This window comes from Centrocercus urophasianus, unplaced genomic scaffold (assembly GCF_019232065.1).
Source record: "Centrocercus urophasianus isolate 14NV4802_14NV808 unplaced genomic scaffold, USGS_Curo_1.0 seq_15, whole genome shotgun sequence".
Classification (NCBI taxonomy): Eukaryota; Metazoa; Chordata; class Aves; order Galliformes; family Phasianidae; genus Centrocercus; species Centrocercus urophasianus.
In genome coordinates this window covers 8,452,471-8,480,425 of record NW_024884697.1, presented here as the reverse complement: position 1 = coordinate 8,480,425, position 27,955 = coordinate 8,452,471, and the positions used below count along the sequence as shown (strand labels likewise).

General features: G+C 33.6%; 1 protein-coding gene across 1 annotated transcript in view; it reads right to left on the bottom strand.

Annotated features, from left to right (window-relative positions):
* The window catches only part of PCLO (piccolo presynaptic cytomatrix protein), a 314,203-nt gene that overhangs the window by 32,016 nt on the left and 254,232 nt on the right, over positions 1–27,955 (bottom strand). Inside the window, exons 18-23 of the mRNA XM_042816076.1 lie at positions 26,161–26,232; positions 23,656–23,836; positions 22,219–22,413; positions 20,819–21,001; positions 10,747–10,888; positions 7,044–7,111 (exon numbers count right to left, since the gene is read on the bottom strand). Of these exons, the coding sequence (XP_042672010.1) occupies positions 7,044–7,111; positions 10,747–10,888; positions 20,819–21,001; positions 22,219–22,413; positions 23,656–23,836; positions 26,161–26,232 (841 nt within the window). The remainder of the gene's footprint in view (positions 1–7,043; positions 7,112–10,746; positions 10,889–20,818; positions 21,002–22,218; positions 22,414–23,655; positions 23,837–26,160; positions 26,233–27,955) is intronic.

Here is a 27,955-nt window from a genome sequence, read left to right as displayed (position 1 = left end):
GAGTTTATTATTGCTATTATGTCTTAGAAAAGAGATGATCAAGGTTTTATTTCTCTTTAAAGAAGACAGAGAGTGTTCAGAGTGTCGATATGTACTACTGGATGTGGGCTCAAAAACAAGCAGTCTACATCGTTACACTTCAGTTTGGCTGATTTTCTCTTTAAATCTATGGCTCAATATCCATTACAATCAAGTCAAAAGTCACGTTCATATTGATTACAAGCCTCTATTGATTCAAGAAAAATATTTTAAAATCCAGCATATTTTAGTACATATTATAACTGATGGTTCGACACTACTGAGATATTTCAGTTACTGGGAAGGCAGCAAAAAAACCCAAAGATCATATGACATATGAGCAGGAACACAATAGATGGTGCAATTTTTAGTTTTGAGATGGTAGACTAAAATGTCCTTGAAAATAATTGGATAGAGCCTTTTTAAAAATGGAGCTGTTACAAAACACCTTGAGTTCTCTGCTGTTATGGAAGAAACTGTTTCTATCTTGGTTATTCAGTGCTGATAATTTACCATTAGCCTATTGTGAATCAGGTATGATGTGGTAGAAGTTAGGAATTTTCTCACCAGAAATAAAGTTCAGTTTAACTAAATTTAAGAAAAGTAAATACACTGTTTGATTTGTAGGTTAATTGGAGCTATTCAGAATGTATCTATTTATTCATTCACTTCATAAACCTTAACATAAATGGATTTTGAAAATATAATAACACTTCAAATTTCCTGGTTAATAACAGTTTTCAGACTCTTAATACCTGGTATTATAGATACAAAATTCTGATGTAGGTCCAGTGAATGAAGCACAATAGAAAGGTATGAAAAACAAAAAGAAAGGGGATCTTTCCCGCCACGCTTGGACTGTATCTGTTCAGGACAAAAACCGGGTAAGGAATGTGAGACATGAGGGCCTGAGGCTGCTAAATAGTCAAAGGTACAGAAGAAACCACTGCCAAAGAATAAATGTGTTTCCCCTAAAAAAGAAAAATAACCATAAAAAAGAAAAATAACCATTCCTGAATGTGCAGATGTATCCAGACAATCATTTGTTGAGGAAAGGTGCATTTTCAGTTCCTATGTTGAACTGCCCAATAATCACTGTCATGTCTTTGACCGATAGTAGCAATACAAGCTCTGTCTAATCTGCCTTCTTTATTCTTTTTGCAGGTTGTGCCTCTTCCCCATAGCTAACACAATGGAAGAAGTAAGTTATTATAATCTTTCTATGTACTGACTAAGAAAAATCAATAAATGTGGTTGGTTTATTAACTAGAAAAAAAAAAAAAAATTGTTAGTGACTAGCAAAGAATATTCTTTATACCAAAGGACCTGAATATGTAATACATGTAGTATTTAGAGTCATTATATGGTCGATGAAGAGTTTTAAATATCTGAATTGGCAAATTATGGCATGTAAAGTATATTCTAATGCACCTTGTAGCTCTGGCATGAAGTGGTGTTTCACAATTCAACATAAAAAAAGAGGATGAAGTCCCAAACTATAGAGTCTGACAGCTTTTTTATGACTTTATTTTTTGCATTTTCATTCCTAAATTACAGTGCTTCTCTATTAAATATCAAAGAATTTATCTCAAACATGTAAAACAAATGACTGGATGTGTTATCATCTCGTTTCCTCTATACACCTCTGTGGGGCAAGAGTCTATAAACTTAATGCATCCCTTTGTTTCTTTCTTCTTTCCTTTCATTCTTTTTTTCTTGTGAGGGACAGATAGCTAAATACTTTTTTTCCTGTCACTCTTTTTATATGATCTAAAAAAGGGTTATATTTCTCAATAGTTACCTTCTAACAGACACAAAGATGTAAATCAGACTGGATTATGAAAGAATGAAAGTTACATAATTTCTACATTTAATATGATCTCTATCCTACACTACTTCCTAGTCTCAGTGTTTTCATTGAAAGCCACTATTACTTGTACAAATGCAATAAAAGCCAACTTAATTTTAATCCATCAAGAAATCTGATATTAATTATAGCCTACATCATGAATATTAAGTATGATATTATATTCTGATTCACAGTCCTATTTTTTTTCTGTGAAATGATACAAGTAAGTGCAAGAAAAATTTTTCATCTTCACTGAAATATATTTTCAGACTATGAAACTAAAACATCAACGTAGAGATTTGTAAATAGGCAAGAACTTAAAAATCTCAGTGACTGTATTGTGATTAGCCCTTAATAAATTATTATATTTTTCTTTTCTTTCCCTCTTATTTATATTCTTCTGGTTGAAGTTCTGGAATTATGACCTTTTCTCTTTGAACATACTCAGAAAGACTGATACTATAGTTTTGATATTGCAACCATTGGAATTAAAAATAATAATAAAATAGAATGCTAAATTTTTAAAGTGTGGAGACACACAAATTGATTTAATCAACTTCTGAAAACCTTATTCTCTTCTTAATTATATGACACTGAGTCCTTTTGCTCATTCAGAGTTACTCTAGCCTAACTAAACAGTAAGTAAAGGAAGAATGATTTTATACATTTCTGAGTTTTAATTCCTTTTAAGAATGTGTCAATAGTTAGTTGAGCCTGTGCTGTCAGTTTATTTCATGGGATTGCATGTTGAGAACAGGAAAATCATGACACATGCCTTGTTTTACTCAAGGGCTAGTACACATATTACTCCTAGGAATTCCTTCATGAGAAAGGATAATACAGTTTGCAAGGTCAGTTTCTCAATTTCCTGCATGTATTCCGGACAGGTAGGATGCATTCCTATTCATCAGGACAAATCCAAGGCTATAACAGAATGATGTCCTTCCTCCTATTTAAAGGTTTGATTTATATTTCAAGCTTTTTTTTTTTTTTTTTTTTTTTTTTCTTCCGGGAAATAAAGGTTAGACTCAGTTGATGAAATTGTTGAGATTATTTAATCCTTGTATCTTAGTTTATTATCCAGACTGATGAACCACACAGCTCAAAAATTAAGGAAAATAAAAAGTTCTGTTTTTAGGTTAGACTACTCTGACTATGTGAAATAAAAAGCATGGAACCGTATTTTTTTTCTGTTAAAGCATGATGTTATCACCAAACTATTTTTTGTCAGTAACTAGAGAAAATACAAAAAAAAAAAAAAAAAAAAGAAATAAAAAAAAAAGAAAAAAAGGAAAAACACTGTGAGTGTTCATGTATGGTTATGTAAACCATGAGTGCTTATCACTAGCATATTATCTTCCAGAAGTTCAGTAACTAAATATTTACTGTTAAAAACATTTATTGTTTTGAAACATTGCAAATCTATTCCTTATACTTGAATCTGGAAATAGGTCTACAAAACCTTTACTAGAATATTCTGGAGTTTTCTGACCAAGCTGACACTCAAAGAACCAGTGGAAATGCCAGAAAGTGAGCCTTTGGCAGAACTGCATAGAGAAGTGCTTGGAATTCAGTACACATACCGGATGGAAATTCAAAGAAAAAGTGAACAACTGCACTCTGTTGGAATGCATGGGTGAGGAGTCACTCAGTTCCTATAAGAAATTTGCTATTTTGTGTCTGGAAGTCTGTAAGCAAGGCCAAGCACAGACTATGACAAGCTTTGCAAGTATTTGTTGACTCCAACTATGGAATGAGTGAAGGCATGTCATGCTTACTGATGTTTCTTATAACACATTTTGTATTTTCTAAAAGAACATTCATTTCATATGGACCTATGAAATGCCAAAAGTTTATCTTAAATGCACACAGCATATTCAAAATGAGAAGTTTCAAAATTTACTTATAACAATTTCATTTAAAATGCTATTTATATCTATACAACTCTTTCCTATTAGAAATAATTGCAGCTAAAATTATCTTGTAGATAACCAGTTCTGAAATTCAAGAAAATAATTTCCTGCATATTTCTTAATTTGAAAAACGGTAGGTGGAAAATACCATGTATGATCTGTTGGCTGAGTAGATAGGGTACATAAACCAATCATGATCTAACACTGAATCAATATATTAATCATGTGTTTTTAATTGTTTCTTTCAATCCTTACAGGGAAAACATCTGTTATTTTGTCTGTAATGTCTGTAATATTCCAGAGACATTTCATAAGCAAACTTTAAACAAAAGATATTGCACTTTCCGAAATGAATAAAGAAATTGGTTTGCATATGTCAATGAAGATCACAATATGCATCATAAGATTTACTGAAATTTAAGATTAACTTTCTGATCTGCTCAAGGCAGAATATCAAGTATAAGATAGCATGCAACAACGCATATCATAAAAATAACTAACACAGTGTCAAAGAACAAAACTCTGAATTATTTTATATTCTTAACTAGTATGAAAATACAGAAAATGACAAGATGATATGTATAGAGAAATGAAGATTATCATAGCAATACTCAGTTATTTATATTGACCATTTGGTTGTTTCAGCAAAGTAAGTAGTACTGTTTACTGATATTTGCTTACTGGGTACATTTTCATATCACAAAAAACATTCCCAACAAAACAGTAACACATTTCTCAAGTCAGTAAACAACTAAAAAAAGCAGCTTTATTTTTTCCCTGATTATTCCACTAGCGTACATTCCAATGTTGTACTCTGTGAGCTGAACATGAACTCTGTTGCCACAGTATTGATCAAGCTGCCTAAAAGCCAGTTTTCATTGCCATTTGAGAGTCCTATCTTGCCTTCCCTCCTGCTGCCTGTCTTAAACATCTTGGTTGTGTAAGTTCCCTGACGTATTTCTAAGCCTGTGTGAATGGCTTGCGTGACTAAAACATTTCAAATATCATTAGATGTGCATGTTTAAGGAATTACATTCATTCAACACAATATTAAAGAAAGTAATATATATGCTACTTTTCACATCCAGTTAGAGCATTTAAAAATATAAAAATAGTACTAGAATTATAAGTTTTTAACTATAATGCTAAATTCTTATCTGCAATGAGAAAATAAATCAATTCTCATTGCCATGAGAGCCTCTGTTCAATAAAAAATGGGAATAAATATTTAATTCTAGTTAATTGTGGAACTCATCTGGTCCGTAACACAGATTCTGTATACTACAGAAAAGATATCATCTGACCTTTAAGACTTTAAGTTTTTCATTAACTTTTTGTTCATTTATGAAAATAATACCACAATATTTCTATAATATTGAAATTCTTTTGGTTAATATAGAATTAATCTAAATTCTGAATGACATCCCCAAAATATAATTGTATTTACACGCTGAAACAGAAATGCTTTCCAGCCTTTGGCTTGTTTTATCATTTGAAATTGATCTGTCCCCACTTTGTCAACTGGAAGTCAGACACCAAAAGCTTGGCTGCCCCCACCTTCTCTCAATGAGGAGAAACAGTGCTTAGTGAGGACCACTCTTGTTTTTCTTATTTTAGATTTTTAATTGAAGTAACTGAATTAGAGTCGTAATTTTAACGTAACCAGGCTGCATCATAAGTGAAAGCTGGGAATCAAAGCTCTTGAGCTATTTGCAGACTTTGAAGATGAGCAGAAGTATGCCTTTGGGAAAAAAAAATTTGGGTGACTGAATCTTAAATACGCATCCTTTGAAATTTGGAAAAGAGTTGGGCATTTATATCTTCTTTTGGAGTGATGCAAACATTATATTAAAACATTTTGTGTTTGTATTTGCTAAAGTTTATGATCAAAAACATGAACTAAGGGGCAATTTATGCTGAACAAAATGTTGAAAAACTATTTCTTTACATATATCTTTTTGTATTAAACACACCATAACAAAGTAAAAATGGAAAATTCCTGATTTCCCATTTTCTTCCCACCTCCTCTCTTTTCAAAGTAGTTTCTTTTAAAAATATTTATAAGAACCCTTGCATAAATTGAAGTTTGATAAGCAGCAAAATTTGGATTTTTGCATGATAGGTAACGTATTTGCATGATAGGTAATGTATTTAAATTAAGGATTTAACAAACTGCATATACACAGTTCAGGATTCTTGCTTTGAAAAAGAGAGTTTTACCCTTCAAATTCTAGTTTAACTTCTTCAAATTTGTGCGAAACTAGGTTATTTTTACCTCAAATATAGCAAGAACAATTATTACTCCATGTGAGGAGATTGCAGAAACCTGATAAATAATGATTTTTTCAAGGCTGAACTTAAAGTGACTTCAATTGTGTATATAAATTTCAATTTATGAATTAATTAAAACCCAAGGTAGTGCTGAAATTCATTCAAATGATAAAAATATTATTTTAATAACAAAATGAGGGTCACAATAATTAGGTTTTATATTTGAGGTCAACAGAAGCGTATACTAGAAAGAAAATACCTTACAGGTAAAGGGAAATGGAATTTTCCTAACATATCCTTCAATACAAAACACTGACTCTTAATTTTCATGCAATTGTCCATTATTATACACAATGATCACATTGCACATGTATCTTTTAACAGCCATCCTGTCAGGCTCTTTCCATCTCCAATATTACAATGGCTCCTTCTTTGGTAGAACCACATTCATACAAAAAAAAAAACCAAAAACATTCACTCTGGATTTCCCAATCAGATAAGTTTTAATGTGATTTAAGTGTAGTGGTCAAACTTGGTGTTCAGCTAACATTTTTATTTAATGTTAATGTTTTATTTAGTCAACAAAATTAATTTCTTCATGAAGTATTCTGAAATCCTATAAAAATAGAGCCTGACAGCCACTGGATGTTTTCTATCAATTTAATGGGTATTGAGTCAGCTCCATACTTCATATTTTTTTATTCCAATACTATGAAAAGCAATGAACATTGAAAAACAAATATTATTCATTGCAATCTATTTAATTAACTTTAAGGAAACAGGTAAAACAAGCTTCTCATTTAAACTGAAGACTCATTACATTGGTGCTATGTGCAAAGGGCCTTCAGAATAAGTGAAAGAGAGAACCTTAATCTATGATACAAAGAGAGCATAAGCTAATCTTTCATCACATAATCATTAAGAGAAATTGCCATATCAGTTTTATAAATAGAAGGGAATACCACTGTAGCGTTGTTTGTATTTCTTTTTACCTTCTGCATCAGTTAATCCCACTCCCGACTGCTTTATTGGTTCTTGTCCATTCTGGCTCATCTTCCCTCTGTTAAAAAAAGAATATGGTCATATCTGTCAATAAGACCATGAAGAGATCAGATCTAAGCAAATGGTATACCTAAGCCAAAGAATCTTGTCTCAGCACGAGAACTTTATTGAAAAGAAATGAAACAAATGTGTATATATACACATATATATACACAGTATAGAAAATTCAAGGAAATAAACAGGACAGAAGTCTTTTTTCCTATTGCTATTTAAACAGATCACAACACTTTTTTCTTGTTGTTTTTATTTTGGAGACAACTGCAATCACATCTTACTTTGCCTATGCATTCCTGAAGAACGGAGCAACCAGAGGCTGTTTGCAACCTGCCTTCCATCAGTCTGGGGTTCTGCAAGCAGTCTGCATAACTCTTCACCTCACTTTATACTGTTATGTTGAATGGTGAAATATGGAAGTAGTTGCTATTTGTTCTACAATATCATTACTGCAAAGGTAGATTTTGTTTCTGGTAAGTATTTTCTTCCAGTGACAGATTTTACAGTGCAGTTTAGATTCATCACAGGAGACAAGATATGAGACTTTATCTTAAAGCAAGGTGAGTGGAATAAAGCATGTTCTGGTGGACCCTGGGTGTAGAAAGAATCTAACGTGGATGTGAGTCTAGTTGTCTGTTTTCAGTTTATGAATGTTAGGTTAAAAAGTTTTATTTCCTTTTTTTAATCTTTAAACATACTTGTTGTAAGCTCTAAGGCATGGCATTAATCACCATCAAAAACACATCTGCTCCTGTGAGTTATGTTTCTATTTACAAAGTATAGTATGTGCATGATAAAAGAATTATTAGACCCTACATATTGTTAGTTGATTTTACATTTGCATCCTAAATTAATATTATTTTACACACATTCACAGAATCATAGAATGGACTGGTTTGGAAGGGACCTGAAAGAACATCTAGTTCTAACCCCTGCCATGGCCTAGTTGCTATCAAGTAGATCAGAGATGCCCAAGGCCCTTCCAACCTGGTCTTGAACAGCTTCAAGGATGGGCATCCACTGCTTATCCACTTCAGGCTGCAAGAGCACACTGCTGGCTCATGTCCAGCTTTTTGTCCCCCCAGACCCCTAAGTCATTCTTCACAGGGCTGTTCTCACAGAGATCTCCCAGTATCTGAGATTGCCCCAACCTAAGTGCAACATCCTAAACTTGGTCTCGTTGAACTGCATTAGGTTTGTGTGGGCCATAATACTTACACAGGTGGTTACACAGTACAAAGGCATAGTTGTTGACATAGATGGAAATGTATTTTTCAAGGATATTAAAAATGAACAATAAGAGATTTTTATAAATTATTTCCTAAATAGGCTACAAAATGTATTCATCTATGTATAACTATATAAAATGATTAATTTCTCTTGATATTTGAACCAATGTTTAGTTCTGGCAAGTATTAAAATAAGTTAATTCATCAAACAATTCCCATGGTGTTACTAATTAAATTATTATTTTTTAAATTTCATTACTAATCATTCTGACTAAAGTAAAAAGTCAGCTGTCAATACTTTTCTATTGGTAGATCAGAAATTCATTCTAAACAGAGAAATCAACAAAGATGTTTTCATATGCCAAGACTTCTTAAATCATTTTGATCACTTCATACTTCAAATTGTGATCAGCGGTCTCATGGGTATACTGAACATCCATGTACAGTATCAGAGTCCCTGAAGTATTTTCAAGTCTGTGTGAACATAACACTGACTAGAAATGGGCCACTGAAATGATCAGAGGGCTGGAGCACCTTTCCTATGAAGAAAGGTTGGGGGAACTGGGTTTGTTTAGCTGGAGAAGAGAAGGTTCTGAAGAGACCTCATTGTGGCCTTAAAGTACTTGAAGGGAGTGTATAAAATGGAGGGGAAATGACCGTTTATGGGGGTGGATAGTAAAATGAGATGGGGGAGGTTTAGGTTAGATATTAGGAGGAATTTTTTCACACACAGGGTAGTGATGCATTGGAACAGGTTGCCTAAGGAGGTTGTGGATGCCCCATCCCTGGAGGCATTCAAGGCCAGGCTGGATGTGGCTTTGGGCAGCCTGGTCTGGCGGTTGGCGGCCCTGAACATAGCAGGGAGGTTGAAACTAGATGAGCATTGTGGTCCTTTTCAACCCAGGCCGTTCTATGATTCTATGATTCATTGATTCTATGATTCTATGAATTTCAGTCATGTATATAATCAGACATATAATTATTTTTATCCAAACCTGAAAATATGAACAGATATGTGTTTTAAAACATTCTCTCTCAATATGATTCTGAGATGGTAACCATTGATTTTGTCATTCATTTTCGTTAATTACTGTGTAAAGCCCTTAAAACTAACAACAACAACAACAAAAATATTGCTGTCTGTGTAAGTGTTTGACGTAAGTTTTAGAGATTCAAAATCTGCACATCACAATTTAAGAGCACAATAAGAATATGATGCAGTCCATACAGCAAAAAAAATAGGACTTGGATATATTTTATTTAATTAAGCAAAATTCAGTGGAATAAATTACAACAAAGGAAAGGTTGAAAATCTTGGAGATTTATTCCTTCTTTTCAGTAAAGTTCAGCCAATTTAGGGCTTAGTAGAATAGTAAATTTGTCAACAAAATACAAGTAGCTATAAGATACTGTCACCCTGCTAGATAATTCACACTAAATAATATTATGTAGATTTCAATTTAGCATATGTCTACTAAAATTATACTAGGTGTTGCCTCGTGTTTCTGTACTCAGGGACTTTATAGACCTTTGTCTTTCTCATTAGGAATGACTGCAAAATAATTTTCTTTTGATATTGTCAAATTCAATTAAAGGATTTTTTTGCCACTGAGAAGTGAAACTCATTTTGACCTAAAATTATGTTGATTGAAAATTTCAATAAAATTAAGCAATTGGCATTCCATAGCCTGAGCTGGTGTTGCTCTCCTGGATTCCATAGATGAGAGAGAAATCCTAGATTAGTAGCTGTAGGTTTTTTTTTTTTTAGCCTTTTGTATGTTGTGATCTTACTAAAAAGAATGTTGAATATTTAGAAATATCACTGCTCTGGAGAAAAAATTGAGCCTTTTTTTGTTTTCCTCTTTTTATTTTTTAAATTCAAGCTTTTTAAATCATGTTCTTGTGACTTCTATTTCTGGACTGCAAAGGACTGCAAAGCTGCATGTAACAGCTACTGCAGATACTGAATGAGCAATAACCACTGACTAATATTTTGAGAACAGCCAAAAAATTCAGGCTACAAACATTAATCTGATGAAGAGAAATTACTTTTTTTTGTTAGGGAATTCCAGGAGATCAGTCTGAAAATCTAAGTGGGTTGGCCTCAAGCATGGGAAAACTGCACTACTAAACCATAACCCAAGCCCATCTCAAAATGCTTGCATGGAAGTCTTGGATGTCTCCTGTGTGACAACAATAAAATCGTGAGACTTAGGGAAAGGTTTTATAGTTATTAACAGCTCAACAGAGCAGAATCGGAGCTCTGAGAAATTCTACAGTTAACTGCTTTTCTACCGTGTAACTCAGTAACTCCTCTGCAGAGGAAACTACATATGAAGATAACCAGATGTGAAAGCACTACACATAATCAGTGCACAGAGGATTCAGAATATTAAAGGAAAAGCCTTACATTCTTGGGATGGGAAACAGATTATTCTCTCCCGTGGCACTGCTGCTGCCTTCACTATCCATGCTGTATCCACTGCCAAAACTACTGACTGATGAGCCAGTGGAGACAGAACTTTCTGTAGGTCGGTGGTTAGTAGACCTTGCTGTACAGACAGGAACAATGGGTTACCAAATGCCTTCTAAAAAACAGTGTCATCCACATTAAGAAAAGTAGAATTTATCAAAATTATATGCTGTAACATCTTTTACTTTTTTTTTACTTTACATTCCAGTGTTGTGGTACCATCTTTTGCAGATAATGTTTATTTTCACATAGAATATGGTCTAAACCAAATAGAGCATCACCAGAATATTTTTCTTCACTCATGATAATAGTTCAAATCAATGTCCTAAAGGGAAAGAAGACTGGGTTAGATTGATTAACACTGCTTTTCTGATTAAAGTTACAGAAAACCAGTAATTCATCCAAAACATTTTGTAGGGTAACCCTTTAAATGTGATGGACCTTCCTCTTCGTCTTCATGAAACATTCATTACATTTTATGACTATGAGGAAACTGAAAGGAAATATATGCACAACATCTATAGTCACAGAAGCTGTATGAAGACCTCCACCCCCTTCAGACGTAACACTGCAACCGTACTACATTTCTCAACTGCTTTTACCTATCTGGATATCTCTTACTGTCTGCCTGGAATTTCAATGCACTACTCATGCTTAAAACACTTTGTCGTATGTCAGATGTATTGTTTTGTGTTTTGAATACTGCTATACATTGAACAAATTTTCCAGTATTCAGTCTTTAGCAAGTTGAGAAATATATACAATAAAAAGGACTCAGTGACATTACACATAATAATCAATTTACACAAACAGTAGAAAGACTATTCTCATATAAAAAATGAAATTATCATGGAAATATTAATATAAATCTTTTGATTTAATTTTTAAGTTAAACATAGTACATCTATTGTCATGCTTAATCTTTTCCAAGTGACTGAGCATATATACCTTAGATAAAATACTTTCCTTTAAATTTATTATTCTGTGAAGCCTTAGTGAGGTTTTCTCTTACTTTGGTGAACTGTGAAACAGTAATGCAAGCAGTTAAAAGAGATCCTTCTTTAAGTAAGAATTTAATCAAATATCTAAATGGAAATTACTTCAAATAAGAGCCAGAGCCTCAGTGGTTTTCTGCTTTAAGCTGGCAACCAAGATTATTTTTGTGTGACTGGATGAATAATATTTTTTATGAAAACTGCTGAATGCTTCTTAATGTGGGACCAGGAAGATGAATGTGACTCTTCTAACATGTTGTAATATCAGATTAATAATTGACACTGGATGAAAAGAATGAAGCATTTCACATGCCATCAGTTCTTGGGCCAAACAATCTCATAAATTGCTTTTTTCAACTTCGTTAACTTCATCTGTTTCACTAAGGCCTACAGCCACAGAAAGAATCTGTCAATCAAAACTATTTTTAGACAAAAAAAATATTATTTATCTCAAATTCTTAACTACGTGCATTAATAAAAGGATGTCTTTTTTGGATGATAATACAAATTAATAAACTGTAAAATCCTAATGTTATTAGCAGATACTTCCAGTATCTCTTCTGGAGGAAAAGACATCCTTGTTTTTGCAGCACAGGCAGCCAGACCACTGAAGTATTCTCTCTTCAGATAGCTATGAGCATTAGCTATTCCATCATTTTCATTCTGTGGTGCTGTGAGTGAAGTCTTGTGATTAAGTTGACGTGTCAGGAAACTGGTGTTGGGAAATGTTGGGCAAGAGAGATTTTGGAGAAAAGAGGTCAAGCTCCCTTTTATAAGGCACTATGTCAGCTTCCATATACTAAACAGCCTGATGGGGCTTTATCATGATTGCCAAACTAGTCCGTCACCTCAGTTCTCATGATGGTTGAATGAGTCACTTGTATGATTTCTGATATCTGCTTGGAGTTTGGGGATTACTTTTTGTAGTTCTTATTTATTATTATTCTTGTTTGTTGGTTGGTTTGTTTTTAGTCATGACATGACAAATGTCTCATAGATGAGGACAATCTGGATAGCTATGCATCTGCAAAACCCATGCAAGAAAAGGCAGTATGATGTTAGCACAGAAAGTATATCCGGTCCTTCCACTAAGAATGAGTTTACCTAATATGACATGGATCCGCACCATAACATTTGTGGTTCAAAGGGTGGTTCATATCTGGGTCATATTTATATTGATTATATTGTAAAATGTAGTGCCTGAACTCATTTAGTATAACTGGTGGATTTCTAAAACAGTAAGAATATAAAAACTAGTTTAACATGTCCAAAAAGTTGAATCTGGCTTTCATAACTGGGTTAGAAATTTTACACCCATTATTAATCAAAATGTAATCATTTCCTCTGATGGAGCTATATTCTAATATACATTCAGTACTATATTTTTAGTTTCTCTATCGTTTTGTCTGATTTATGTATTTTTCTGTATTGATCATCTTCAGAAATATCTATTGCCAAGTGGGTATAATGTGCCTAAATTTAGATTAATTACTGGATTTTGAAAATTCTAAGGTTCAAGGTTTCACTTTTTTTCTGTCTTCTATATGAGATCAATGAACTACATTAGTTTGAAAGAGGAGATGAAACTTAAAAATAGATTTATAGATGTTCTTGTGAAATAAATAAATAAATAAATGTAGATACAGAGAACTCCTCCATAACATATGAAACACTACATTTTCTACGTATCTGTAGTTCTTACAGACAAATGGAAACATGTAAACTGCTGCTGCTGGGTATATGAGAAATTTGTATATGAGATGCTGTTTCTGCTGGATGTATGAGAAAGTTGTGATGAAGGTGATGGATGCAATCTTTTGTCTGATTTAGAATAACTGTGGTTAGCTTTGTAATCTGCCAAATTTATACACTCATTTCCAGTTCTATCCCTTGCTTTTAATCAAATACAAATGTTGTCCTAGGAACACCACTGGAAAGGATGAATTCATTATTATGCTGTTCTAGCCTTATTAGACTAAGGTCAGTGAAGCCCTCAGAGTAATCACCACATTGACTGGCCAGCTGGCTACATGTCCACATAAAGGACACAGAACTAAAGTGAGAATAGGCAGTTTTACTTCTGAATTAGAGATTTTGCTGACAGCTGCTTACGCTAGAAAATTCAAATTTCTGCTTATTGACCTTTAGAGAGTTAAATATCTTGCTATTGATTTACTCTAGCATTTTGAGGTACAGAGTTAAGATACTCCTTTCTGGTACCACAGAAGTGCCTGATAATGCAAGACATAGTCTTGTTTTGTCTAAATGTACAGCATTTATGTAAATAGAAACCTGCTCAAAGGCAACTGCCATCTTTTGTCTATCACACATACACAGTATGGAAGAGCTATGTCTTATTCCTTCCTTGCTCTTTGTTTTTTCGAATTACTTCCCAATCCCTCAAAAAATGACTTAGATTTTCACGTTCAAGGTTGCTGCCAACTACACCTGATACTGATGAAAAGACTGTGAAACCTTCAGCAGATCAAAGACTAAGTATAACTGAAAATCATTATAAAAAATGATAATTTGGCTTCTTACTTCGAGAAAAGAAATATTCTTTCCATCCCCTTCTTTGTTCTCTGTTTTTTCTTTTTAAAGGATATTTCATGTTTTCTGTGTATTGTAACTTCAGTTATGTCTCGGCTGTCCAGCCATTGGGCTGTGATGAACAGATATCAGAAATGAAAGATTAATGCTCTAACATGGGCTGCTTCCTCTGAAAGATTGAACAGAATTTCTGCTATTGCTGAATTAATGTTCTGTTGATTTCACTTTCATCTGTCGATATTACTTTAGCTTTGAGCTCCCCTACTTAGAGGAAATGTCCTGTACATAAGTTGTGCTTATGGGTAGAGATTTGATACTTAGTAGCCAGCAATGCAGTGTTATTATTAACACTTCATAATACTTTTTCTACTATCTTTTCAACAGGGTGGCATGAGCAAAAGTTTCAGTTCAACCACTCTCCTGAATAATACACAAATACTTGGAAGAATTCTTGATTCCGTAAAGGAATTCTTTCAGATTCTAAGTGGAAATTAGTGACCCTGATATAAGACTTTTTATCCAAGAAAAATTGATCATGATGAAAGTGATACATTTTTTATTCAGCATTGTTTAAAAAGAAAAAAAAAAAAAAAGAAAAAAAAAAGAATATTCTTTTGACAGAGTAATATTCATCCATATTCCCTAATGCCTTCTTGGAATAAAAGTAATCATTTAAGAAAATTTGTCTTATGGATGCAGCAGGGAAAACAGGTAAGTCCTGCCGTCGTATAAGAAAGTATATTGGATTCAAAGAAAAGAAAAGAATTGATATCAACTTTTCTTTTTTTTCTTCAATGAATATGCTTTTTCAATAATTTTTATTTTTATTTTTATTTTTATTTTTTAATGTAATGTAGGAAGGATATTCACAAAAAACCTTTTGTCATGAAGAGTCAAATCAGTCAGAAGGAAAAGAGAAACAGTCCAGTGTTGTCACCACTTCAGCTATCCTTCTAGAGTGAACAGATATGGGGGAAAAAAAGAAGGAGAATAATACAAAAAGCATGACTGAGACGTTCTGTGAATAGAACAGCCTTAGCTTTCTCCTGGTCATTAAATTGCAGAAATTGTGTTTTCTTTCAAATGTATGTTCCACTTCTCAGGTATGTGTTTAGAAGTGATAACTCAGGTGTCAAAACAGACTGAGAAAGACAGTCTGATTTGTAATCCAAACAGAAAAATGTCTTTTAGCTAGTGTTCAGCATTAAGCTTTGAGATCTTGCCTTTAATTGTTCGAAAAAGAGTTATCTGGACTGGCAGTCTAGTGACAAGCCCTGAGCAACAAAGAGGGCTGACACCATCCTACACAGCAGTGCAAGTCCACACAAGCAGGTGAAACTACAGATCTGCTTTGGGTATTTATCATCCCAGACTATTCATGTCACACACGTCTTCAGGTAGAAGTCTATTATTCTCTCTCTCTTGTCTTCTGATTCAGTATACCATACTCTCACTGCCCCAAAATTGCTGTTTACACACTTTTAAGAAGATTTTGCTAGCAATAAAAAGTACTGTTCCAACTTGATCTATGAAATTCTACAGAGCTAACTACATTCTTTTGATGGGGCTGTCAGCTGCATGTTTTGTGAACTGCCAACAGAATAAAGATACAGAATAAATAGCCAGTGAGAAATGCCCCAGAACAGTTCTGATAGTCTCCTCCCTTCATTCTCCCTTACTCCAAAAATTACTTTAAATCATGGTCTCAGCTATTTCAGCTGCATTTGTATATCAGGCACAGCTTTGACTACTCACCAAGAAGTGATATTTTGTGAGTTTTCTACACAGTGTTTTGCAAAGCAATTTTCCATTTGAAGTGAATAATGGTGGCAAAATAGCACTAATCTGAAAATGTTGTGGTGGTGTTTCTTTACTCAGCAAAGCAATTCCAATTTTTTTTTTTTTTTTTTTATGTCCTCCATAAGCTTCAGCTACCATCTAATAGACTTTTGAAATAGAAGTTATCAGATGAAGAATCCAAGCAATTTCCTGAAATTACATGTCAGTTTAAAATGGTGGAAAAGTAAATAGCAGGAATAGTCAAAGCAAAATGTGACAACTTTTAGACTAAACAGGACTCAAAAGACAGCCTGAAATTATTGCTGTCTGCAGAGAGTGAGGACATACTGTTCTTGTTTTGATAATGATTCTTGGAAATGGGTTATTTGTAGCAACATGAAACCCTTTTATTTTGGAAATTAAGAAACTGGTGGAGGAGTTTATATAAAACAGCTTTGGGCAGTAAATTACATAAGTGTGAAGGTAGTATCCTAAATTATTGTAGGAACTAAAAAGATATTGCCTATCAAAATGTGAAAATGGGAGTACAGATGAGGAGTTATTTAAATCCACAGTCAATCCAATACAAAAGATTTACAGAACCTAGGAATCAGCTTCCATTCACTTTACGTTGTTGTGAACACTAGTTTGTGATAAAGACAATTCCTGCTGATTTTAATATTTTATTTTATTATTTTATTTTATTTTATTTTATTTTATTTTATTTTAATGTTAAGTGGTTAGAAATTACACTGTGCTGGCTCAGACCTGTATTATGGATTTTATGCTGCTAACAATATCCTACTGGCAAATATATCAGATCACATTTTGCTGTAGCTTTAACCTTTTGTTATACTGACACTTGAGACAAAGTTGAGTACTTTCCTCCTGGTGCTTTTTTTACATGTGTCAAGCAACATGAGAAGTACAGACTAAAGCAAACAAAAACTCTGATCTCTCTTTTGGCATCTACGATGATCTGCATGTTCAAGCAAGAGTGTGTTGACTCAGTATATCTCTCATGAGTGCCAGTTTGGAAGAGTAGAAAAAAAAATATCATTAGAGTACAACAATATTCAGGTCTAGACCATTTACTTAGGTACTCAAATACTGATATATGGTGTTCCAAGTATCCTAGGAAGAACCAGAGTAGTCTTCTAGAAATTCTCTTATTAGGTTTTAAAATATGTTCTTCCATTGAATATTTGTTATTTTAAAGTAATAAATTTAAACAATGTAAATAGTATATTTGGGGGCAAAACTAACACTCCTTCTTCAAATAAAGATATTATTTGCAATGGATTATTATTGAATTATACTCATTAGGCAGGTATATAAAATATCTGTGTGGATACCAAAGCTACCTATGAAACTGCATACTTTAAAAATGGCCATTTGTGTGTGTGGAGCTAGTGTGCCTTCCTACTTCATTTGTTGAATTCACTTCCACTTCTGTTGCTGAAGTGAAATTACGTTCTTCCTTATCCTTCTCACTTGCATTATTAGAAGTTATTAAAACTAAGCCAGGTAGTTTACTTATTTCTAATTATTCTCTATCTTTGAAAAGACTTTCTATATAAAATCAGGAAATAACTATTGCAGATGCACCTGCATTTTTATATACACATATACAGAGAGCCAGTAATTATAATCATAATATTTGAAATTGTTTAATTACCTGGAGAACTCTAAAATCATTTATTATACTTTAAACATAAATGACCTACCAATAAATTTCCACATAATAGGCGAGATCATTCTATGGGATAAATTATTGACACAAAAGCAGACAGTGGGCTGATTTATGCTATCTGAAAAGCTGACTAATCTGGTGGATAAACCCTGATACACAGTTTATGTTGAAAGGAATATGATTAATTTTATGTGAATGTTTAATTGGCTCTGATTCAAATTTTTCACAGAAATGAATTCAAACTAACCTAAACTTCTGTTTCCCTGTGGCTTGCATCCCTTGCTGCTTCTGCCTTAAAAGGGTTTACTCTGAAACTTTATTGTTCCTTTTTGAAGGGTGTGAGGGGAATGTACGTTGTACAATTTGTTTAGTTGCAGATTGCACTCTTATCTCTCACAGGCAACAAGGACACTACTCTTCAGGGTATATTTTTAATTAAGTACTGTAGTTGAATATTGGCTTTTACAAATGTGCTGAACAAAATCTTCTGTTGTGGCTTCACCTTAATTTTAAAACAGATCAATTTAAATACATTTTTTACTGTTTAAAATAAAGAAATAGTTCAGTCTAATAACCTTAAGGTGATGTATATCCTCCTCATTAACAGTACTGTGAGTAATATTTTTGTTTATGATTTCCTTTTTACTTCTCATCAGACATATAATTAACTTACTAACTAGCAAAATGTATTCTGTGGGAAAGGTCATAGGTCCAGAAGTAGAGAACGATTTCTCTGGTGCATTCTTTTGTTTGGTTTTGTTTAAGTGGCAATCCAATGCAAGAGAAAAAAAAACAACCACAACACTAAGTTAAAGGACATAACCCTTTCTAAGGGTTATTAATTATGTGTGAACGACTGATAAATATACAGATAAATCTATATAAATAATCTAAATATAAATCTATCAATAGATTTTTTTTCCCCATCACCATTGTGGAAATACCATATATTGCTACTACTTGGCCTGAAGAAACAAACAGCTGTCTTGAAATGTGCTGTTCTCCAACACATTCAGATAAATTGATGTGATAATAATAAAAATGTTCTACATTATCTGTAATGGCTTTCTTAAGAAAGGGCTTTTACCTTTAGTGACAAAAAAAGGCAAAATCAGCCCGTACTAACTTGCTAAGTCAACTGTTCTATTTCATAAAACCAGATGCCAATAAATTAAATAGTGATGGGGGTAGGTAACAAAACCATGAAGCATCCCTCCAGGAATGGACTTTCAAACTGATGATGCCCTAATACTCATCATTTACAATTGTCTCAACTTTTAGAATTGTTGAATTAAAGAAGAAATCTCTTTCCCTCAGCTCCCCTTTTTCACTCAAAGAAATTTGAAAGCAGATTTATCTTGGTGTCTTTTCCATTTAAGCTCGTAACCTTTCCTGGTTTAATTTAAACATTTCACTGAAGATAACTGATCAATTACCCTCAAAATTGTAATTATTAGCCCACCTTACATAGATAAATTAGAACAAACTAGTTTTTGAATAGTAAGAAGCCCAAAATTCTCACAGGTCTGAAACCAAACTTGTCAAAATTGTGAAGGCCACTGTGCATTATCTGTATTTGTCCAAGTAAAAAGACAAAAGTACCATGTCTTCTTATAGTAATTCCAACCTTATTAAAGTATCACTGATATAAATGATGGCTCTCATTCCTAGGGCTTTGTAACATGCTTCTAAAATTGCTCTCAGGCAACTGTATATTGATTCATAAAATAATGTGTGTGAACCTTGCTTCAACTTCATATCATAAGGAAAAGGGTTTAGCATTGTTTCTCTCAGCCAAAATATATTGTTAGACTATAATTCTTAGTGACAAATGTCTACACACATGGCACCAAAAAAAATCATGATCTATGTAGATTTCTATGGAAGATGTTCCAGGAATAGGATGGATCTTTCAGTTATGATACCTGAACTAGAGTCACGATCTACTCCAGCCTTTGCCTGAACTGAGTGTCAGAAGCTGAGCTGTAGAGTCTGGCCACACATGTGAACATATGAATATAATTTTAAAGAAGTTTTCTTAAAGCTTTCAGAGAAGATACAACTTGTTCTTTCTAACTGCAATATTTAAAATTACTAATTATATTTACCCTTGTTAATTTGTCATTTCTCCCTCACACTATTTAATGACCCATTGTCATTAATCATTTGAAATATCATGCCCTCTTTTTCTCTTACGTTCTCAGCTACACTTTATTGCCCATGGTATATAACAGTGTTAACCAAAAAATCTGCAGTAATTCATGTAAGGTTGGAAAGGGAATACACACAAGAGAAGATCTGAGAGTCCAATCTCTAAGTTTATTTGGATAATCCCTCTGATTCTTTGGAAATAACCAAAATGCTCCAGAAGTCAATAGAACAGTGTCAATTTGAATCAGCTGAGATTCTGGCTCTTTATTTGTGTTGAATGGTTAAGTTGATGATAGGTAGCATTTAGATTTGATGAACAGATGTCTACAGGTGGAAAGTAAGAGACTGATTGGAGAGTTGTCAAAAGATTGAGCTATACATGGATCAAAACTTTCCTTTCCACTGGTGGGTTAAAAAAATTATCTATGCCTATGGCATAACAATATTGGAGAGAAAAAATACATTGTTAATATCCCAATTAGTTTTTTTGTCAGAAGGTATGTTTAATCATGCTTAAACAGACTAACTTGGTCGTATGCTCTCATTAGTTGACAACATGAGGAAAACTATAAGAATTTTCAAGAGACGTCCTCCAGTGGAATGGAAGCAGATATGCTTTTTGTTTCATAACATCTCTTAGCATATTTTTTTTGTTTGTTTGTTTGTTTGTTATGTAATTGTGTGCTGATGTCGAAAAATCAAGCAGAGTTCTTGATTCATGTTAACATTTACAGCACTTAACGAAAGGATGAAATAAATAATTAAATATTGCAAGGAATTAGTAGACATGGCAAGAAGGATTTGGGATGTGTCGTGTTCTTAACCATGCCCTTCTGCTCACCTCCTTCAGGCTTGACTGGTCCATCAGACATCACTTTCCTGAGGGCTAGTTGGCTTTGGTCTTTGTTGTCATTGGCTGGTGGAGGCAGATTGTCAGACTGAGTTCTTTGAATAGGGAGGACTCCTGCTATGCTGTGTCTGTGCTGCTTCCTGGCATGATTAGATTGACCGCTTTTATGTGCTGCTGTGGCAGTGTGGTGAAATGGAAACCCAGAGTATGTATCCTCAGATGGAACCAGCTTAAATGTCATTCATGCAAACAGAAGTGTTTTTTTTTTTTTCTTTCTGTATTTAAATAAGTAGTGTTTTCAAACAGCAAAGAGACACCACATGCACAGCATTAAAGAGTACTAAAACTGGCTGTTTCTTTTATTAATGATGGTGAAGGCAAGGGAAATAATTTCCCCCTAGTTTTTGCATTGCACCATGGTAAGTTTATGGCATATCAACAAATCCTGAAGACAAACACAATGAATCCACAGTCAGAGAGTTTGATTTGCCGTTAATTAAATGCTCAACTAACAAACAGATGCTGGAATGATAGCTATGGAGAGCTATCCTCTTAAACGGAAAAGTTCTAATTTATTAATCTATTTGAAGATGTCAGATAAAACCCATCCTCACTCATTAATCAATGTGTGGCAGAAAAATTCCTAGAAAACCTGTATGACAACAACTGACTTAGCTCTGAATTCCAACTTGGATAACGTTAGCACTGTCAAAATCTACTTGTTAATTCTTTCATGTACTTAATATTTTTCTGTATCGCTGTTCTGCTCATCACTAACATGTTTTTATGTGAGAGATAAAGAAGGTTGCCTTACATTTCCATTCCAAACACCATTAGATGCAATCACGTTTCAAAAAACAGTGTCTGAGTTGTGCTGTTAAAAAACTTTTCTTCCAACTTTAAATCTTTTCTATACGATACTGCCCTGCTTGATTACTATTCATAGGTATAGCTTATTGTTAGTGTGTTCTCAGTACCTGTGTGCAATTTGCAAAACTGGCAACTGCATCTCTGCAGGTTTTTGTTACTTAATTCATAGTTATTTAGTTATCGTAGTTATTTAGACATCAAAACATCATCACACAATGGAACTCTCTGTGAGTCATGCACAACTATGAAATATCATGGACCATGAGTGAAGAAAGTGATGGAGAAACAGCCAGTTTCACTGCAGTCTATATAAATTAAAATAAATAAATAAAAGACATCTAAATACAAGATATATTGTAATTATATGTATTCACACACGGGCACACAAAGAAAGACATTGAAAGAGTGAGCACAGTGTGCCAAGAACAGAAAAGAAATAGCCAAGAGGGAAAGACAGCAGGGAAAAAGGCAACAGATGAACATTAAGCTGCCATGCTGAGGAATTTATTTGCGTCTTTTACTTGGTTGAAGGCGAAGCTGTTGGACAGCTGCTTCAGCAGCAGCGATGGCTGCCCCAGCGTCTTCAAGGTGTGTTTGAGTGACACTGGTTTTGCTTTGGCTGCGGGATGGCCCATGAGAACGTAGATGTCCTTCAGAAGAAGATTTGGAGCTCCCTGGACTGCTGTGGGATTTCTCAATGGTGGGCACCTGCATGTCTACCAAGGAAATGGAGAAGCACAAGTGTTGCATTTATTAAAAACAAACTCATTTTCTTTCTCTCACTTTGCCTTTCTAGCTACATTCTAGAACAAAGAATAAAGATTAATCTGTGCAACACCATTCAGTGTCTCAGGACATACTGTGAGTAGGTAACTCAGTTTATTAAGAAGTAATTTCTATTTTCTCACAATTTCCCAGAGAATAATTCATTTATTATTGGATTTCTAACATCTGTTAATTATGCTTCCTGAACTGGTCCACTCTGGTTGATTAGAAGTAGACTAAAGCCTGATTTGTTTCTTGCTTTCTACTTCACTATCATGTGAAGAATAACCAGTATTCCTAGTGCTGGTAATTGAATCTTATGTAATGAAAGCAGATTTCTCTATCTCCTGCAGAATGATTGGTCTAATAACTTCTGCACTAACTTCTGATTTGGATGTAGATCTTACATAGACACCAATTGCTACCAAAACATGGCACTGAAGTAGAAAAAAGATGTAGCAGAGACTTATCCCTCAGAGGCTCTCATCTGGATTGTATTTGGGAATGTAATTATGTTGATATTGCAGATGTTTCTTTAAGAGGGCAACTGGCCAATGAGTACTTAGTATTAAAAAAAACAACCACAAAAACTGAAACAAAAAACCAACACCAACATTTATTGGAGCAGGAGACATCGAGATCAATTCCCTGTTTGTAAGAACTAGCAAAATTCTACTATGTCAGCTCCGCTGATTTCCATTGCAATATAAATGTATTACAGCCCATTATTATTGACTAGAAATACAAAAGCATTATTATAGTATAATAGTTATTCTATAAAATATCCATGTGGCATTGATGAAGACGAAATGTCATAGAATATTAAAAGAAAAATTGAAAGTTAAAGACGCATTGAATTTAGCCAAAGTTACCAGAAAAAAAAATAATAATAAAAAAAAAAAAACAAAAAGCAAGTCACAAAATCTATAGCAGATGTAAAAATATCATGTAGCTTAAAGGTTGCTGTTTTAACGACACAAATATCAGTGAGCTTGTTAGCACTGATTTTGGGTCGAGTTAAGCATTAGCACAGGTCTCCAATGAATTAACCACAGAGAGAAATAAGTTTTTAATAAAAGTACATGCAAACTTCATAACGGTATCTTTATTTTTCCATTAGAACTCAGAAATAGCAACTGTTTTCCTGTCACCTGGGAAAAAAATTCAAATCAAATGCACTGAGTTACTCCTACCCTTGGAAGGGTCTGGGAAGATTCCATGACTTCTGCTCTTGATGACAGATGGTTTTGGAGACTGCTGGCTATTCTGTCCAGAATGAGATTTCCCATGATCAATGTTCTCACTCTGTTCTTTCAAAGGGTACCACCGAGGAGTGTTGTCAAGCTGAGAGACACTGGACAAGTCGATCAATACCTACAATTGAACCAAAACACAACGTACAGTCTATATCTGATCTATTAATGGTGATGTACAGCAGAAGCATCTACAGTTGTGTTATCAGAAGCCACAATCAAATATAAGCATTTCAGAGTATAAAATGTTGGGTGCTGACAGTTTCAGGACTCTCTGCTCACAGTCTTAACTTGCCTGATATAAACCAGCTGTAGTTGGAAATCCACCTTTATTAGTACATCACTGTGTGTACAACTCAGCAAAATCTTGGCCTGGAATATGAGCTTAGACAAAGCTCCGTATCATGATGACATTTTGAGCACTAGCTTGATGGCAAGACTAAAGAGAGTACTCATCATTCTGCCTCTGTATAGACACATCCTAGCAGAAGAATTGTGCACTTATTTTCTCCTTATTGTCAGTGTAAAAAAAGGTGCAAATGATGTTCGTATTTAATAAGGTCTTTGGTACTATGAGACTGGGTCTTGTTCCTTTCAAAATTGAATAAATTTACGGAATTTGCAACAGAAAAAGAACAGGGAAACCTTTGCATTTCAGCAATATAGTCAATAGGCAAAGCATGAAAACTTGACTGGAAGGAAAAAAAAAAAAAGGAAACAAAACCATAATGTGGCAATGGGAAGAAAAATTTAATGGGAAAAAAACAAACAAAAAACTCCGTAGTTAAAAATCCGCTCTAATCCATTTGCATTGTTAGCTGGAGTGTGGAAAATTTCTTTTTTAAAAAGTCTAAAAAAAAAAACCAAAACATTATTTCCAGTAAAGACTCTTAAGGGACTTGTGGTACAGAAAGCAAGGAGTTATAAACTACTAGCAGGTCATTACAGTCCTGAATGAAAGAACGGACAAAAATAGCCTTGCGTTTGTCACTAAGGTAAAAGAGTTAAAACTAATGTCAGATAGAGGCTTTAGAAGTGCTAGGCAGGGTTTCTTTGGCAGTTTAATGCAAGACTCTGAATAAAAGGAAGCCTCTTCAAGCTTACAGATAGACAAGTTTCTTCATATATGTTTTTTTTTTTTTTTTCTTACAAGGTTGCAAGGTTTTTTTCTTTCCATTTTTTCTTTCAATATCATAGGCTGTTTATGACTTGTCTTGGTATCTCTGGTTAAATCTATAAATTTTCTGAACAAATTAACTACTTAGCATCCGCTCTAGTATGGTTTTTTTTTGGTAACAGTTTGAGGAACGACTTGGTTAACATGGTTACAAATTGTTCCAACTAGACAATGTAAGCTACTGTCTCTGTTTTGAAGACAAGAGGGTTTGTTCTCACAGATGTGAACTCTGATACGTCATTTGATTTTGGTGGCGTGCATGCAGTGATGGCTCTATTCAATTTTCTAGCAGTCTGTGATGCTCAGTGCCATCTGTGCTTGTGCTTTTGTGCAAGCCCTTTAAAAATTCCTCAGGGCATAATTTGGATATCCCTTATTTGATGTTACTGTGCATTATTCCACTGGAATTCAAAATACTCCTGAAATACACTGGATAACCTTCTTCATTTTTCCTTGAAGTATTGTTTTCATATTTAAGTTTGAATGATTTAATAAATAAAATAATTCTAGAAGTTGAAAACATTTGAAGGCAAAAGTTTAAAATTTCCTCTAGAAGTAGCTGCTGGAGCATCTGTTTTCTAAATGTCATAAATAATAATGACAAATATTTAGTAAAACCTTGCTATCAGATGAAATGCTGAATTTAACAGGAAAACTGATGCAGCATACAGGGAATAAGTAATCATGTAGCTGCTTCCCACACATCTGTTTTAGTAGTTATTCAAATAGTGACACTGGCTGCTCAGTTTTATAGTTACACAATTGGAAACTGGAGCTGAGCTGAGTGCACTTTTGCTAAACTCAAATGAAGACTGAACTGAGTTACTCTGTATAAGAACAGTAATTTGAGCAGTTGATTTTTCTGGGCTTCTAATTATGATTCTTTTCGATAATAACATTTTTAATTACTTCTTTGTTGTCCTAGTTATTGCTTATAATTTTCTATTATCCAGTACATCCATATTTATTCATTTACTTTTAAAAGACAGACTGTTTCCAAGGATCCTTCATCTTATTTATTAGTAATTACTACTGTATTCAGAATAAGTCTTACAAAATTTTGCTTTTGCTTATACATTGGCAGTGCTGTTACCCATTTTCACTGTTAAAAAAGGAAAGCCTGAATCAGAAAGATCAAATAACTCACCTTGCAGTTAGTTTACACATGTGCTAAAACATGTCTCAATAGCATAATGTAATGACTGATACTAACATGCAATTCATCAGCTTTCTAACAAGTCAGAACAGAGAGAAGGAAAGACACTTACTTCACCAAGGAAGTCATTCGAGGAGAATCTATCGTAATCCCAGACAGTTACTTCCAGTGTTTTCTTTTTCAGCTGCAATTTAAGTAAAAAAATAAGTAAGCCCACTGCCATCATAAACTTCAGATCAAGTGGTTTCATTTTATCTCCTTTTTGTACCCATTTTTCATAGTTGTCATGTAGGCAGTTTTGTCTTCCCATCAACTTTGATATCAGGAAAATAATTTGGGGCTATTATTTGCTATCAATACAAATAGGCCTCTGCTTTGCTCGACTTTAGGAGTTTCCACATGTTATTTGTGACAGCATGTGTGCCCACCATCCTGGGGAATGAGATATATGAAATCAGACTGAAGTTGTAAGTGAAGAAGACTAGCATTTCCTCTTAAATTTTGCTTTCCCCTCATTTAACATAACAAAGATCCGGACATTTTTTAATCACTCTATCTCGTTTTTAATTTCATTTTATTATTATGTATTATGAATATATTGTGCTCCCAGAAAATTTTAGAAAATGAGTAAATGCACAAATCCAGTTTCTTTGGAAAACCAGTTAAAATCTATATATTTGGGTAAATCCACACAAAGGGAAATTATATTTTTAGCATCTAGACTGCATTCTTTAAGAATATAAAAATATTACTTGACAGCTAAGATTAAATAAAAATAATAATAGAGAGTAATTTCTTAATCTTTTGCTTTTTAAATCCTACCTAATTAGGGAACTTTTAACACAGCTTTCTTAAGAATACCTGCTAAAATTAAGAAAAAATTGAACAACCGTCTTGAACAATCTAATAATAATAAATAAATGTAACGTTTTCCTTGACTGAATAAAATTTCTTTTCTTAAATGGTCCAAGATGTGAAAATAACCTAAAAACAAGTTGAAAAATCACTGTTCCATGCTACTTTTACTTTCCTGGATTACACAATTTCCTACTAGATGCTACATTGAGTATATGTATTTTTGTCCTTGAAAACAGGAATACCCTAAATACTTTCCAGAAATGCATTGTCTCAACTTCTGCTATTCTGGGAGGACATGTTCATTTCTTGTTACAAGTGATGACTGTGTAAGGACAGAGAGAAAAATGTACAGATCCAGGAAAAGAAAGAAAAAAAAGATGTTGAAAGATTTTTGGTGGAAACAGAAAAATAGAGAAGATTTTCAAGTAACTGCAACACTACTTCACTAGCATTTTTTACCTTAATATGATAATAAAACTGTGCTGAATACTTTCAGTATTCTACATTTCTTTCAGATTTCTATTCTAAGTCTCTTAGTTCAATAAGTCTAATAAGTTCATAAAATATTATGACAATGAAAAATCATCTGAAGACCTTTATTAAGCAGCATATGAAATGAGTTTCAGAGAGGAGGAAAATTTGGTTTTCTAAAGATATATTTATGTACTAAAGGCAAAGAACACTGAATGCTGCCTATTTTAAAAGGAACAATTATACCATCACAGCAAAGTAAGGTTTTGCCTTACATCATCCAGTTTTCTTTAGTTAATGAAACCAAAAGCTGAGATCTCCATCAAGAGTTTAACTGGTAACATTACTGAAAATGATTTTTCTGAAATAGTTTCCATATGAAAGTAGGTTTCTGCAAGTAGGCAATGCACTCAAAGGAAAATGAGAAAGTGCAGCTAGAAGACAGAGCAGTTTGATCCTGCTAACTTTAAACACATGGTAAATATCATTTGAACTCGGAACATGATATGAAAATACTGTTATTAAGCCAAAACTACTTCTGGGCTTTGTCTTGTGGATAAGAGAAGAAAGAAAAAGGG